This window comes from Chelonia mydas, chromosome 2, assembly GCF_015237465.2.
Source record: "Chelonia mydas isolate rCheMyd1 chromosome 2, rCheMyd1.pri.v2, whole genome shotgun sequence".
NCBI lineage: Eukaryota > Metazoa > Chordata > Testudines > Cheloniidae > Chelonia > Chelonia mydas.
This window is the reverse complement of record NC_057850.1, coordinates 151,462,229-151,479,635: the sequence shown is the minus strand read 5'-3', so window position 1 is coordinate 151,479,635 and position 17,407 is coordinate 151,462,229. Positions and strand designations below refer to the sequence as shown.

Genomic DNA, 17,407 nt, shown 5'->3' with positions numbered 1-17,407 from the left:
TTAGAACCACAGTATTAGTCATTGCACAAGGATTAATTTTTAACACAGCACTGAACCTATCACCAGGGAGATCTATGTAACAAAAGATTCTTCATTTGTTGTAGCTGCTTATGAGACAAGGTTTTTTGTTGTATGTGTTTGGTTTTGTTTTTTTTTTTTAGGGAAGGGGGGTGTCTAGTACTTTGATTGGTGTAGATGAGAAACTTCTCCTAAAGCTTGCTCGTATGCACTTCTTTTCCATTAGAAAAGAAGTCTGGTAACTAACTGGCTTCAGAACTACATTACATAAGGACACAAATGGTTAGTAAGAAATATTTAGGCTGTAAGTTAGACACCTAAGATCACAAAACACGTTTGAAGGTGGCTTATGAAGTCTGGCAGCAATGTAAAACAACTTTCAACAGTTTTTAGGATGACGTCATTTCTTCTTCACTTTTACTAGCTGTAAAAATTGGAGCCAGCAATCAAGCAATTGGAGAGGGAAGTTTGAGGCTTGATTTGTTGTCTGCAGCACTGAAAGATGTTCAGCAAACTAGCCTGGATTATTTTCCTAATGCAGTCTGGGTTTATAGAAGGGCAATGGTGGTGGCAACGGCTGTGGGGCACCACACAAACAACTACTTCTCCTGTAGCCACAACTGTCAACACTATCACTTTAAACGTAAGTGTGCCTAAGGGCTACGTAACAAATGGAGTTTCACGGAGTCGGACTACAGTTAGCACAAGGGCTCCTGCAGGGAGCATCACTTCTACTGTATCTTCAGGTGCCACTGGAGTTTCTTCTGAATCTACTTTGCCAGGTGGAGAAGCAGTAACTAATTTTTCCAAGGAAAAAGCTCTCTCAGAACTGGAGTTAAAGACAGGAAAGAAAATAAGTCAGGGGAAACAAAAGAAAACAGGTAATACTAGCTATAAAATAATAAACTACTACGACAAAGCAAATTTCAGTGTTGTGTTTTTTAACACTTCATATGGCAGAAAAATATGAGTGTGTGTTTATATATCCTTAGAGAGTAACTGCCAGAGCATATCACAGGGGCTTCTGTAATCATCTTAAAATTGAAATGATACCACGCAGAGACAGTTGGAAATAATTGCCATGTGATTGTAGTATCTTTCCTTGTGCATGCTGGAAGTGGATGTTGGCAGTAACAAAGCAGTATCTATCTTTAGTGTCACACTGCTGCAAATGAAAGTCAAGATTTTAGTTCATGATATTGACTTTCACTGTAAGTAGTCGGTACTTAACAGCAAGAAAAATGTTAGAAGACTGTATCTGCTGGGACTAGACTGTACACCTACAACTCTGCATGTAAAAGTATCAAAACTCTTCATGCTGTCTAAATGTATTTGACTTTAGCAAGTAACTGGCAGAAGCACTGACCAAAAAATGCTGTCATAATTGAGGTATTAGTTTTTTTCTTGAATAGATAAGACACCAATTCCCTGATGATTTCCCACCAAAAATAGGGAGAAATCAGAAATCTGTTAATGACTCTCCCATACAGTACAAGGTTGTATGACTATCACACAAATATAGATATGAGCAAAACAATAAAGGGGCATGTTTTCGCCTTATAGAGACTAGTGCAGCTAAAACTCCATAGACGAGTTTGAAAATGTAAGGATTAGCAGCATTGCAATGTGAAATTCCTTTGTTGCAAATTAAAATTTTATGCTGGTAATTAATAAGGCACATTTGGGACTGTCTCCTGGGGATCTTAAGTTAATTGTTATATTCATCCTGTTATATAATATCAGACAGACACACACTGGAGAGCGGCTTTCAAAAGGAAAGAAAGTGAAAACAGAGACGTTAGAAACCAACATGCACAGAAAGTAAATAGACTTATTTTGCTTTTTATTTATTTGTGCTGTGTCCTTGAATTCTGGGCTTAATGGACTTCTCTGACTGAGTCTAAGCTAACTATCACCGCAAATAGCACAGTGCAGACATGAATATAACACACTGAGCATGGGGCCGGCAGGCATTGTCAAAATTTATACACCATTTACCACTAGTAGAAATGGAAATAATAGCAGCTATCTCTGTGAAATATCAGCAACATACGTGAATACAGTTAGATAATTAGTCAGGGACTTGAGGCCAAATTATCCTCTCAGAATTGACACCAGAACCACTCCTCTGAAATCAAGAGGGTTACACAGGTGTGTCAGAAGGAGAATTTGGCCACCAGTCTTGAATCCATTGGCCAAATTCTCCTTCTCCTCCTGATGCAAGTAATCCCACTGGCAGAGGAGGTGGTCTGTTTTACTTTACAGTATCTTGTACTTTCCAGTTACATTTTCTGCTACATCCCTTTCGTCCAGTTGCTCAATACAGGTATTGTACATGTTTAGACTCTTTAGACTCGGAAGGTCAAATTCAGCAGTGCTGTTGTAAAGGGTGCAAGTCAGACATCTGCAAAAGGATGTGAGTCTAAAGAGAATCTGGGTCTAAATCTGAGTCTAAACTGGTGGAATTTACATGCTGAGGATAAGCAGGTACATTTTATGATTTTAAACTCCCCTTTGAATCTGGCCCATTGAATCAGGTTGGAGGAAGGTGTGAACATGAGAATCACTGAACCTTAAATGTTTGGGTACCTAATTGGAATGGAGTTGGACCACTTTGTCTTGTATTATCTCCTCTATCCCAGGTACTAAGTATTAGAGGTAAATTTAAGCAGCGTTAGTTTCGGTTCTGCAACTGTGGGATTAACAGCCTGACATGCAAAAAGGTTAATTTACAGCTGACTATATATGGGTGAAATCCTGGCTCCACTGAAGTCAATGGCAGAACTCCCATTGGCGTCACTGGGGCCAGGATTTCACCCTAGGAGTCTAGGTTAAAGAATAGTTCCTCCACTGTCACGTATCCTCAGACTTCAGCTCTGTTTTCCAGGCCATAGAAGTGAAGTACAATGAGCCCTGCTATTATTATTTTTTTATTTGGTTTGGCTAATTTTCAGTACTTTTTTTTCCCCTTAAAAATGTAATCTCCTGCCAGACAGCTGAACAACATAGAAAAAGGAAAAATTAGGGATGCATACCAGAACCAACATTGGGCCCCAAATATTATTTGGATAGAGCTGCTCTCCAGCACCCCAAACCTACATTTTCTCTTCTTTATCCCCTCCCCAGTGTGAGGGGCATCGCCCCTCTTCTCTCCAGTCTTGACAGAGAAGGCCAGCACGCCATAATCCTCTACCCCTACCATGTATAGGTTCTGGGGGTTAGCACTGGCATCCTATTCTCATGTGTTGCTAGCCTGTTGGCTGGCCCTTCACGCTGTTTTTAGCTGCACTAGCTAGATTAAAGCTAGCATGGGTATGCCAACCTGAGGTGCAATCATACCTCAGATTGCAGCATGGTCATACCCTGAAGCAGTGGTTCCCAAACTTTAACAACCTGTGAACCCCTTTCACTAAAATGTCAAGTCTTGTGAACCTCGTCCTAAAAATGAATATTTCCAGGGATTGTCTCCTTTTTCTGAGTATAAATTATAAAAGCGGTGATCTTGGAAATATAAAATTTGTTTTTATGACATGCTTATTACACACTATTTATTATTATTATTTATCATTACAGTATTTTTATTACATTATGAAAACGGCAACACTCTTCCAAGATCTCACTTTTGTAGCTTGTATCACTTTGAATAAGCCAGTTATAAGACAAGGCTCCTATGTTTCATCAAGGCATATCAGATGTAAAACAGCATGAAGGTATTTAAGAAGCCAACTCAAAGCTTCTTAAACTTGTACACAAGCATTCAAGTCTTGAGCAGTCCAGGCAAACTAACAAAGCTTAAACTTGTTCTTCATAATAATTTAAAAACAACACTAGCAGCCTATTTAATTTTAAAAACAGCAAAAAATATCCACCTCCATTTCCATTTCTTATAAGGAGTCCTGAAGTTTAAATCTCCTCAGTGTGATAGGTATGCTTGCTTTGATCAGCTTAGCTCTTGGAAGTCCAGGGGCTCCAGGCTGCTGGCCCCATGCTGCCGGCCCCATGCTGCCTGGGGTCCCTTGGGACGGCTCTGTCCGCCATTAGGGAATTTTTTCCCAAGAAACCCCTGTAACATTTTGCGAACCCTCAGGGGTTCACAAACCCCAGTTTGGGAACCACTGCCCTGAGGGAAGCCCTTGCAAGCCTTTTTGTTCTGACTTAGCTGTGGCAAGAAGCCTGAGGAATTGGTATGTGATCCTGGAATCTTTCTCTGGAAGGGGATCTTCACTCTAACTCCCTCTGACCACCCACCCCAAAGACTAGGCAAGGGATGTAGAAGATTCAGTGCCCGAATAGCAGCATCTTTTGTGCTAACAGGCAGTCAAAGATTCAGGATTTGCGCATCCTTAGAAAAGAGGTATAGGTCATATTGTCCATTTCTCCCTTCTTCTCCTCAGTTTAAACTGCAAGTTACCCGTTTAAGTTGTGTTTTTTGTTCGTTTGGTTTTTTTTGGTTTAAAATGGCACTGGGTAAAATTAGAAGGTTTGTTTCTTTTAAAGTCAACGATTTTTTTGGTTGTTTCAAAACTGTTGGCATAAAGGAGGGGGTTCAGGGAGTGACACTGGAAAATCAGTCCCGTAATTTCCTGCTCCTCCGAATAGTCCGTGTTCATCACAGCTTGTCTAGAGTACTGGCTTCTTTTTTGTTTGTGTATATAGAAATAGTGTGTGATAACATACTTGACCCTATTTTTAAACGCCAGTTAGCATATATAAGTGCCTGGAGTTGTTTTTGCTTTGGAGCTGGGGGGGTCTCTGATGCTTCTTTACTCCTCCTTATCCCAGAGGGGAGAAATTGCCCATCTACCATGTTGAACCAGCAGAATGTAAAAGAAGATTTTTGTTTTTCGGTTTTTTTGGTCAGACCTCTTATAGCTAATTTCATGATAAATTTCCCTACAATGACTATAGTATTCTTGGAATAAATTCCAGAAAGTAAGTCACTCCGTCAAAATTCTGTACAGAAATCAGCTTTTAATGAAACTACTGTAATTCCACAAATTTCATTTTCAATGCAAACATCTTACAGAGTAAACCCATACAATTTTCACAGAGCTTCATATCAAAACTTATATCTAAAATCAAAATCTCACTTACTGTTTTCATTATTTTTCTTAAAACATCTGTATTAATTTATGGGCTAAATGAAACTCATTTAAAGTAACAATCTGGAATGAAAACTTTCTTTTGTTCTTTGCCTGACAGCTTGTACTTTCATTATTTTGAAACTATGCAGGCAATCTAGATCACATGTTCAGAAGATTAAGAAAAACCCCTTCTATAGAGTCAAAGGGATTAGCCTCTGCTTTAGTGTATTGTGGTCTCTGTAAATTTAAAGAAAGGAAACACTGTAATTATTGTATATGACAAATCATACACAAGAATGTGATAGCAACTGATTTAGGGCCAGTTTCAATAGAAACTCCATCCAATGTTTTGTTTAAGGCCATTCAAATTCCCCTAAATCATTTTTTTACAGGGCTTGTACAAGATTATACATCACTAAAGCTAATGAGTTTGTATAATAAAATTGGACTTTATATAATTTAAAATTAATAGGGCTGTTTTCCTTCCTGTTTGGTACAGTAGGTTTTTGACTCTTATGGTGTAAATTAATTATGTGTTTATCTGTTGGTCTTTCTAGGTATTTATGTAGCACTCACCATTATGGTATTTGAGTTGTGGGTGCATTTGTGACCATAGTGATTATATATAGCTAAGTTTTGGTTTATAAGCTATTTGTTGTTAAAAATTGTAACAAAGACTTAATATTAAAAAAAATGTGAGTTGCTGGATAACATGGCAGTTGCTGCTGTTGGTATATACTTAATCCTGCCTCAGCATGTGGGGATGGACTAGATCAGTGCTACTCAAAGTGGTGGTCTGTGAACCGGTGCCAGTCCACGAGCCATCGGCTGCCAGTCTGTGCGCACATTGGAAAAAAAATTACTGGTCCCCCACATCAGATAGCTTGAGAAGCACTGGACTAGATTACCTCTCAAGGTCACTTCCAGCCCCACATTTCTAGGACTCTATGAACATGCATTTTCTTTCAGGAGCAGACAATCAGTTTTGAGTCACACTGAAGCTTAGTGCTAGGGTTGACAGGCATCCGGTTTTCGACTGGAACACCTGGTTGAAAAGGGACCCTGGCAGCTCCGGTCAGCAGCGCAGTGGGGGCCCGGGCTAAGGCAGGCTTCCTGCTTGCCCTGACTCCCCGCAGCTCCCAGAAGTGGCTCTCAGGTCCCTGCAGCCCCATGGCACACGGGCGGCCAGGGAGGCTTCGTGTGCTGCCCCCTCCGTGAGTGCCGGCTCTGCAGCTCCCATTGGCCAGGAACTGCGACCAATGGGAGCTGCGGGTGTGGTGCCTGCAGGTACGAGGGCAGCGTGCCGAGCCTCCCTGGCGACCCATGTATCTAGGGGCCTCAGGGACCTGGCGGCCGCTTCCTGGGAGCCATGGTAAGTGCCACCAGGACCCCGCACCCTAACCTCCTGCCCCATCCCGGAGTCCCCTCCTGCACCCAAACTCCCTCCCGGAGCTTGCACTCCCCCACACCCCAATCCCCTGCCCCCTCCTGCACCCCCAGCCGGACCCCTCACCCCCCGCATCCCAACCTCCTGCCACAGCCCTGAGCTCCCTCTTGCACCCCAAACTCTTCATCCCCAGCCCCACACCAGAGCCTGCACCCCCAGCCAGAACCCTGACCCCCTCCCACACCCCAACTCCCTGCCCCAGCCCAGTGAAAGTGAGTAAGGATGGGAGAGAGCGAGCAACAGACGGAGAGGGTATGGAGCGAGTGGGGACAGGGCCTCGGAGAAGGGGTGGGACGGGGCAGTGCCTTGGGGAGGGGGCGGAGCAAGGGTGTTCAGTTTTGTGCGATTAGAAAGTTGGCAACCCTATTTGGTCCATGCTTATATAGTGCCTGGTCTAGCGCCCACTGAATTCTATTGGAATTTTGCCATTGGCTTCCGTGGCTGGAGGATCAGGCCCAAAGTCTGTTAAACTCCGAATAGCTACATAGGTTTGCAGCTACATAGGTTTGCAGCTACAGAATGTTATGAATCCATTTTTCTGTGGGCTTGGATAACATGTATTGTCTATTACATATATCAGACACCAGCTACGACAATAACGGAATAAAGACACAATTGAGGCATTTTGTATGGAGTCACTGAAAGTTGTATAATCTTGACTGATTCCTTACAAAATGCCTCACTTGCCTCCATGTACAAAATAACCCTCTGCATTATTTAGGTTGTACAGTCACGCACTTGAAAGTTGGGGAATGTCAGATTTACAGTTGCCCATCCATACGCATCTTTCCTGTGTGTTGACCGAGATATGCGTCCCTGGGCGGGGGGGGGGGGGGGGAATAGTATGTGATCATGTCATTAAAGACTATATCATGTGTGAACAAAAGCAAATTCTGGTAGATTCAGACTGGAAATAAGGCATAAATGTTTAACGGAGAGAGTAATTAACCACTGGAACAATTTACCAAGAGTCATGGTGGATTCTCCATCACTGACAACTTTTAAATCATGACGATTCAATGCTTTTCTAAAAGATGTGCTCTTGGAATTATTTTTGGGGAAGTTCTAGGTCAGACTAGATGATTATAATGGTGCCTTCTGGCCTTAGAATCTATGAACCTGTATTCAGCTCTAATTCTACCCACATCCTGAATCATGGGCTGGGTTTGAACTCTAAACTTTAGCACTGCAGCTTACCACTTGAGCTATGGAACCAACTATATTAGGTAGCAACAAAAGAAGACTGTTAATCCAGAGGGGGGAAAACAGGCCTCAGGTGTCACGTCCATGTGGTGAAAAGGGGGAACACAGCCGGACCCATATTTCCCTTTCCCCACCCTCAGGAAGTGGTGGGCTTCTGCCCCATGTTTGTGACCTTCCAGGACGGAATGGGAAGCTGGGGCTGTCTGCTGGGACTAGGAGGTATGCATAGGTAGGAATCGGGCCCTGTTGTTCCCTTCACCACAGTTGCTCCCAGGCATTCCCAGTGCAGTATTTGCTGCTGCTGTGGTGATGGCATGAGCCCAGCTCTTTAGAATATTTGTCTTCAGTTATTTCTTGAGGAACTCAAGCAAGAGAAGGGATATATGGCAATATTTAACAGTTCATAACTCAGCTAAACCTGAACCAAATTTCAGGGGACAAAGCAAAGGCGCTATGCCAGTCTGAGGGTATTCTCCACAGCAAATTTTAAAACCCTGCTGCAAACAATGGAGGTATTAGAGCGTCTAAAAAAAAAATTGCAGCTGTTAAATGTTTTTGCTATAAAGCATTCAAGAGAGCTATAGCACGTTAAAGGCTAGATTGTGCCACAGCCTCGCCTCAGGGGTGCTCTAGAGCTGCATTGTCCCAGGAGAATATGGGGGAGAGATTGTGACTCATGTAGGGCCAATCTCTTGTGGGGCTGCTCTGAGCAGTCAGTGAGGGTAGCATTAGTGCTATTTGACTCTGAGCTGAGAGCGGTGTTGTACTTGTAATAGAGGACACAAGTCACAATATAACTTGTTCATACTCAGTGTAGCTGAACAGTTCAGGTTTTTGGGGGTTTTTTTGGTTCCAGTGTCTTGGTGTGGGATTTCCTGAGCATAGATGAATTGTTGGAGACATGACAGTGATGCTGAAATCTATACAACTTACCTTACAAGATAGCTCTTCAAAGGCCTCAAGAATTTCTGTCATGTGTAGGCATTTCTACACTACTCATCACTGTAATATCTGAGCATCTGAATGCCAGACTTTGCCACATGCAGTGTGTTAGCAGATTGGTATTCAAATCCAGAGAGAAGAATACTGGAGAGACAAGCTGGGTGAGGTAAAACCTTTTATTGGACCAATTTCTGTTGGTGAGAGAGAGAGAAGCTTTTGAGCTACACAGAGCTCTGTCAGCTCTGGGAAAAGTACTCAGAGTGTGTCAGCTGAAACAAATTGTTAAGCATAGGTAGCTAACACATATGCTAAGGGACCATTCTAGGGGAAGTGTCCTGTTAACAGTCTTTCAGTTGTAAGACAAAAAAAGGGGATGGTGTGTGGGTTACATATTGTTGTAATAAGCCATAAAACCAGTGTCTTGATTAAGTCCATGATTTTTAGTATCTAGCAAAGTTATGAATTTAAGCTCCCAAGCTTATCTTTTGAAGGTATTGTTCAGATTTCCTTTGAAACTGAGAATTGAGAGGTCAGATATGGAGTGATCCGTTTGTGAGAAGTAATATGGTGTGATACGGTGTTTTTTGTCTTATTTTTCTGTGTGAGCTCGTTTGAGATCATAGTAATTGTCTATCTGGTCTCACCTACATAATTGTTGTTGGGGCATTTAGTGCACTAGATGAGGTACACCACATGTTGTGATAGGCATGAATAGGACCTATGGATCTTGAAAGGTATGTTGTGGGGCATGTTGATCATTGTAGCAGTGGAGATATGTTTACAGGTTTTGCATCTGGTGCTGCTTAAAATTGGATGTGTCCTGCTCTGTGGGGAGCTTTCTTCTGCGGATGAGTGTGGCAAGTTTGGGAGGGTTCAGGAAAGATTCTTTTTTCTTTTCAGGATGTGGTCCCCATAAAGTATGGGCTGTAGTTGTATTAACTACTTTTGCTGAATAATCTGTTCCACCTTGTACTTAACTCTGACACTCGTAGGATCTTTCCCAGATGTGAAGAAGAGCTCTGTGTAGCTCCAAAGCTTGTCTCTTTCACCAACAGAAGTTTGGTCCAATTACCTTACCCATCTTGTCTCTCTTATCCTGGGATCAACATGGCTACAACAACACTGCAAGCAGAGAAGAATACTCTAAGAACCCATATATTTTTTTCATCACATAAATGTAGCAACTGGAAAACCCAATTCCACCTGCTCATGATCTTCCAGTGAGGCCTAATTCCACTTGTGAGCTGTAGAGTTTGACAATAGTGCAAAAGGAATGTTGAAAATGGCTGACCACTTTCTGGATGATGGCAATCAAGAGGGCCACAGATGTTGTTTTAACAAAGTGGTGTTAGTGCAGAGCATGATCAGGACACCCCGAACTGACACACTAGTCACTGAAAACTTTCATTATGTTAATAGCATTGTTCTGGAGCACTAGGTCAACACTGTCCTTGGCAACCTGCCATTTACAGAACATGTTCAGAAAAGCATTTGATGGTAGTCCTGTTTGCAAAATGAGAAAACCCTCACAAAAGAGAATCACCATTCTGCCTCTGAGACACTTGCTGATTCAGTAGTTATTGAGACCAAGAAAAGACTAGGTTATGTGACTCCAGATCAATGTTTCTGCTGTAAAATCAATACCGATAATGAGTTTTCAACATCATTATACTCTGGAAGTAAACTTGGTGACCTGGCTCAGGGATTCACAGGGAGCTTGCATTCCAAAATATTTCCTTCAGGATAATATCGATTTTACTAGTCTCTGGAGAATATTTTCCCTCGCCCCTGTGGCCTCTTCTGGGCCGAACACTTTGTAATTCTCAATGAGGCACAAGGACAAGATTTTGAAAATTAGGGCCTAACCGGGCCAAACAGTGAATAGTGCTGAACAATCAAACTAATACTTTTATTGATAAAGCACACTCCCCTCTGAAAAAACTCTTGGGGTACTGAACAAAAATAGTAAAAACAATTTCTCCTTCATTTATAAAAGAACACCTCGACCTCAACAAAATTAGAGACCAGAGGGGTGAACAAAACAACAGTAGCGCTGATTTCAAAACACCTCTGCAAAAACAATTTTAAGGGTTTGTTTTTGTTTTTTTTTTAAAAGTGGGGCAAGATTAAATGAGCCTGGTTAAATGAGGTAGCAAATGTGGCTGCCAAGGCAGAAGCTCCGTTGCCTACTGATTTCAGACACAATGGTGGAACCTCTAAACAGTGGGTGGTGTGTGAGTGCAAAAAAACAATACGAGGAATACTCAAGGAGGAGGTTATATAATATATATATTACCAATATAACCAATATATACGAATATAACCAATCAACAGGAACTGCTGGGTGCTGAAAATGAGGAAAATGAGGTCAGTTAATCAGGTGCATAAGTATGGATTTAGGAAGCTAATCTCAGGATCCCATTTTGAAGCCCTTGGCCTACATGTTTGGAATTCAAAAGAAATCCTGAAAATGCCCCCCTTGCGCGTTAGCTCTTTTGAGGATTGCTTTATAAATATCAGGATGCCTGACTTCTTATAGCTGTTGTGGAATATCTAGGTATTATGTTGTCATGAGAAATGTCACCACTCTAAAAACTACACTATGACTGGGTCAGTAACATTGTCTAAGGACAAAAGCTTATGTTTTTTTCACTCAGACATACACTGGCACAAAATTGAGGCCTTGCACTGTATGCTGAATGACTGGCTGCACTAGAAGATGATTAGCCAGTCAATGCCTTAGGTATGTGCATGTGATTCTCTGCTCCTCCATTTTTTTTCAGGGTCACTAAGTGATTCTGTAACCAGCTTGGTCTTCCCCTGTTCCAAACTCCCTGTTACAAGGTTGGTCTGTTACCCTCTTGGTCTGGTTCCCATCCTACAAATAATTCCCGCAAGTATCCAACCCCCCGTTGTTCTAGCTTAGTGTCCCCCATGAAATTTTGGGGGCTGGATTTGTGGAGTGTATAAATCAGATCGCAATCAGGTAGTTGTCACATTCCTATTGCAAATACAGCGATGTGTGCCATTGTCAGATGCTTACATACAATGACTAAAAGTATCAATTTTGTTCTAATATCTTGAATGACTTACTAATTAGGCATTAATGCTACAGTATTAGTTCCTGTCAGGCTTCTCTCCCAGACACATCAGATATGGGTAATTAATATGTTAATGACTACACAGCTCTAAACACAGCACGGTGAAGCATGAGAAATGGGGTCTGCAGCATAAAATGATTAGTTACAAATTATAAGATTTTGTGAAAATGTTCTTGTGGATGTGACTTCTTTGTTGATGGTCAGACTAAGTCTTTGTCTACACTAGCACTTCTGTCATCAAAACTTTTGTTTGTTAGTGGTGTGAAAAAATGCCTTCCTGACAACATAAATTTCACTGATAAAAGCGTCCGTGTGGACAGTGTTATGACGGCGGGAGACATGCTACCACCACCCATTGGGGGCGGTTTAATTATGCCGGCAGGAGAGCTCTCTCCCACTGGCATAAAGCGGCTACACAGGCAACCTTACAGCATGTAGTGTAGACACATGTGTGATTTCCACAGCCCATCAGAGAAATAACGAACAAAAGCTTGTCTGACTGGATGGATTTCCCTAATAACTATTAGATTATACCAGTTGATAGTGGAAAACCTGAAAAGACATCAACTGCTCAAACATGCTACAGTTTGTTAGAGGATAATGCAAAGTGAATTTTAAAACGGGGACAAAATAATTCTTACTATGGGTTTGAGAGCAATTAACAACAATCAGCTGTTAAGTATTAAGCTAGTCTCAACCTTAACTTGAGGAGGTGCTACCACCATCTCACTATAATTTTTTACTTTCACTATTTTTATTCAGTCATCTTATTAACCATAGAACCTCTGACAGTCTTTCCATCCCACACTCCCTTTATCCACAGATCAACAGTAACTGGTGGTTCACTCCAACTTAAATGCACATTTGTACATTGCAATGAATTGAGACCATATCAGGCTTGCAATCCCATTCGTTTTAAATTGTGTTTAATTCCATTTAGTTATGCCTCAGATTCTGCCTCCAGCATCTTGTCTGAATAGGCAAGGCATTGGGAAATTCCATGTGAGCAAGGTGGGTTCTCAGTCACCTGGTGCTCCACTATCACTATTCCTCCTAAGAGCTGGAGTAGCTTGCGAAGCCTTTGTACATCCTCATCAACTGAGGTTGGGGGACAGTGGGGACGGGGGACTAGAGGATAATCATGTCGTGATGGAACCTCCAACTATGGTACCAAAGAGTTGTTTGTACGCTGCCATGCCAGGAGTCCCTGCAGAATTGGGCTGTGTGGGCTCCTGGTTATCCCAGGAAGTCATTCTGCTGTGTCATGGGGCCTCTAGATCTACAAAGACAGGGGCAGGATATGGGCCTATGTGCTGCTTCACTGTTACACTCCCCTCGCTCATACACTGATTTACCCTCTTGCTTTCTTTTTTCTCAACACCAGATACTTAAACTTCTCTATGAAAACTTTTTAAATTACATTTTTTATTCTCCTCTCCCTTTGCAGTACCAAGATGCCAAGTTCCATTATTATATTCACCACAACACTGATTGGAAAGCCCTTGAAATGTATAGCTCTAAAAGCTTATCTTACTTTACTTTCACCTCTTTTAGAATTGCAGACTTTCCATTTGATGCCTCTCTCTGACACTGCTTTATATAACGAGTTCCCTGGGAGAAGGTCATACTTTCTCAATAATTCTTATTGTGATAAAACTTTGATCTTAAAGTGTTGTAGTAAATCTGGTACACATTGTTCTGGGTATTTGTGTGGGAGCCTTTGACTTAAAAGTAAAAGTGTGTGTTAATCACTGTATTCTGGAGTGTGCACATATCGGCCATGACACACACAATCTTGAACTCCTACACAGAGCTCTTTGTCATTCTTAGCTGCTAATGTGGCCTTCAGATGTAAGGAGGTGAGACATTTCAGTATGCAGGGCCAAAGATGAGTTGATTAAACTCTGATTTTAAAAGCTTTGGTTTTAAATAGGGGTGTCAGAATGGCACAGCTCCAGTGGGCTTAAATGATGGTGTCAAATGGGCTGGATATCTAAATTGTAGCCTTTTTCCTTGCAAAAGCAGACCTCATCTGTGGCAGGTATCATAGGCCAGGGGAGGCTAAGCTAACCCAAGCCGTGGCCCCACCCATGCTCTGCCCCAAGGCCCCGTCCTTGTTCCCCCTCTCCCCTGAAGCACAAGGGGGCTCAGCTCCAGCCAGTGGCCTGGATCTTGGAGCTCGGGCCCGCTAGTGACCAGGGGCTGCGGTGGCAATGGGCGGCTTGGGCCGGCCCGACCCTCAGGCCGGCGCTTGGGCTGCCTGGTGGTTTGGGGTGACTGGTGCGGGTGGGCGGGGGCTCCTCCAGCTGTGGGGGAGGAGGGGAGCTTGGGGCTCTGGTGGGGGGCAGGGCCTCAGGAGGAAGGGGCAGGGTCGGTAGGCTAGCCTTCCCAAAGAGGGTGGGGGTCACACGCCGCCCATGGCAGACCTCAAAATGTAAGCTAATTCCTAGAGAGATCTGTCAATGAATTCATCTGACATGCTGTTTGCAAATTAAGACTTTTTTTTAAAAAGGGGTTGTCACCATGGCTAGAAAACATTTCTAATTCTTTTTGGCAGGTCCTTTATTGAGAGTGGGTGACCAAGTTTAAATTGATTAGATTAGTCTGATTGATGGAAGGACTCTTCCTTGTCCCACTCCAAATTCCTCGTATACTTGTTGCTGGCCACATGACCCCTCTTCTGCTACCTCTTGAGGCAGATCCTCACTTCCCTGGGACCTTAACAAGTAGTTAGGCTTCCTACCGTCCATGTGAATTTCCATATTCTCTAATTTTTTGGGTTTCCCGTAAGGTTAACCTTAATACCAAATTTCCTGGCCTTTGTTTCCCCTCCCACTAACAGTAGTGTTTATGTATGGACTCTTATTCTTAAATTACTGATTGTTTACTTCTAAGGTTAGCTTCACCTTATAAAGTTTTTTATCTAGAAATATTCAAGTTCGTTCTGCTTGGTACCCAGACCAGAATTATCCAGTTTTCAAGAAAGCAAGAAGAGGTTAAATCAACCATTCTGGTTTATTAGAGAGAGTAAAAATAATACTAGCAAAACCCCAAGTCTTTATAAAATTGGAAAAGCAGGTGAAGACTAAGTTCATAGAGTGCTCCAGGGTCTGTAAGAGAATATATGTTGAAGCTAAAGTTGAAAAAGAGAGAATGCTCATTAGTTTTGATTAAATTATTTTGTAAGCTCTTCAGGGCACATGGAGAGTCTTTCCATGTGTTTGTACAGCACCTAGCACAATCGGGAATGCTAGGGCAGAATAGAGCACAAAGAAGGTGACTGCAGTATCCATAATAAATGTATTACAAAAATAGCATTGTGATTAATCAGACAAGGAAGGACAAGAAGTCCTTTTGAAAATGTAAATATATGAATAGATAGGTGAAAGTTACTAGCATCATTTCAGCCGAGGCCTCTTCCTGTGAAATTTCCTCTGGCTGTTCACCAGAACCAATTTGCTAGTCCTGCTTCAGTGTACAGTGCAAGATGCATTTATTCCACCAGGCTTTTAACTGAAGCTTTTAACTAAGGCTTTTAATTTAATCTTGTCTGCAGCAGTGAGGCACAGCTCTGTAGCTTTTGCACAGCTATTAGGTTGGATAAACCCTATCATATGTAGGTGGTATGGTTATGTTAATTTAACATGCTGTTGCTACAGCAATGGGCACTGTATAATATATATATATATAAATAAGTACAATAAAAGGCGCTGGTGGAAGATTCAGACAATCATAGAACCTTGAGATTGAAAAGGCTGTTTGGTTATCAAATGCATCGTCTTCCATGGATTATTCCCTACAGTGCATTTACTATTGTTTTGTGCAGTTTTAATTTTGAATTCTGAAGATGTGGGGATTTAATCATCTCTTTTGAGAGAAGATTCTATAGGCTAATAAATGTCCTGTCAAGAAGATTTTCCTGAGATTCAGTTTATTTTATCCATTTCTTAATTTCATGTCATTAGTCTTAGGGGTTTAAAAGTTGGGTCGACATAGCTACAGCGCTCAGGGCTGTGGATTTTTCACACCCGAGTGCCATAGCTATGCCGACCTAATGCCCTGTGTAGACGCAACTAGGACTACAGAAGATTGCTTCTGTTAGCATCGCTACTGTCACTCAGGGAGGTTGAGCTCCTGCAGCAACAGGAAAAACCCCTTCCGTTGCTGTAGTCTGCGTCTATACTATGGGCGATGCTGGCATAGCTTTGAGCTTTGCTGCTACAGTGCCTGTAGTATAGAGTTGGCCCTAATGGTACAGTAATGCACTGGCTTCCTGTGGGTATTTCTTTTAGGACTGTAGATTAATTGCAGTTAACTCATGTGATTAACTCAAAAAAATTATTCACACTTAAAAAAATGAATCGCGATTAATCGCGCTGTTAAACAATAGAATACCAATTGAAATTTCTTAAGTATTTTTGGATTTTTTCTACATTTTCAAACATATTGATTTCAATTACGACACAGAATACAAAGTGTACAGTGCCCACTTTGTATTATTATTTTTGATTACAAATATTTGCACTGTAAAAATAGCAAACAAAAGAAATAGTATTTTTCATTTCACCTCAGAGAAGTACTGTAGTGCGATCTTATCATGTAAGTGCAACTTACAAATGTAGATTTTTTTTGTTACATAACTTCACTCAAAAACAAAACAATGTAAAACTTTAGAGCCTACAAGTCCACTCAGTTCTACTTCTTGTTCAGCCAATCGCTAAGAGAAACAAGTTTGTTTACATTTACGGGAGATACTGCTGCCTGCTTCTTATTTATAATGTCACCTGAAAGTAAGAACAGGCATTTGCATGGCAGTTTTGTAGCCGGTGTTGCAAGGTATTTAGGTGTTAGATATGCTGAACATTCGTGTGTTCCTTCATGCTTTGGCCACCATTCCAGAGGATATGTTTCCATGCTGATGATGCTCATTAAAAAATTAATGCATTAATTAAATTTGTGACTGAACTCCATGGGGGAGAATTATGTTTTACCCACAGCCTGCCATACATTTCATGTTATAGCAGTCTTGGATGATGACCCAGCACATGTTGTTCGTTTTAAGAACACTTTCACGGCAGATCTGACAAAACACAAAGATGATACCAAAGTGAGATTTCTAAAGATAGCTACAGCACTCAACCCAAGTTTAAGAATGTGAAGTGCCTTCCAAAATCTGAGAGGGACGAAGTGTAGAGCAGAGGTGGGCAAACTACGGCCCACGGGACCGTCCTGCCCGGCCCCTCTCCCGCAGCCTCAGCTCGCCGTGCCATCAGCACTCTGGGCAGCAGGGCTGCAAGCTCCTGCTGGGCAGCGTGGCTGCGAGACCCGCTGGGTGTAGTGTATTAAATTGGTCCCTGTAGGAATTGAAAAATACTATTTCTTTTTATTTGAGCATAAGCTTTCGATAAGCTCACAAAAGCGTATGCTCAAATAAATTGGTTAGTCTCTAAGGTGCCACAAGTCCTCCTTTTCTTTTTGCGAATACAGACTAACACGGCTGTTACTCTGAAAACTATTTCTTTTGTTTCTTTTTTACAGTGCAAATACTTGTAATTACAAGTAAATATAAACTGAGCACTGTAAAGTTTGTATTCTGTGTTGTAATTGAAATC

The 17,407-nt window shown here is 41.8% G+C and overlaps 1 protein-coding gene across 9 annotated transcripts in view; it reads left to right on the top strand.

Annotated features, from left to right (window-relative positions):
- The window catches only part of COL15A1 (collagen type XV alpha 1 chain), a 275,000-nt gene that overhangs the window by 74,293 nt on the left and 183,300 nt on the right, over window positions 1–17,407 (top strand). For 2 of the 9 annotated variants that reach the window (XM_037889858.2, XM_037889856.2), the window contains exon 1: window positions 260–899. The exons of 5 other annotated variants lie outside the window; for them this stretch is intronic. In XM_037889858.2, coding sequence (XP_037745786.1) covers window positions 521–899 — 379 coding nt within the window. In that variant the 5' untranslated portion in view covers window positions 260–520. Of the gene's footprint in view, window positions 1–250; window positions 900–17,407 lie in introns of those variants that run through there. 2 more of the 9 variants (XM_043540355.1, XM_037889857.2) reach the window with 2 other exon arrangements.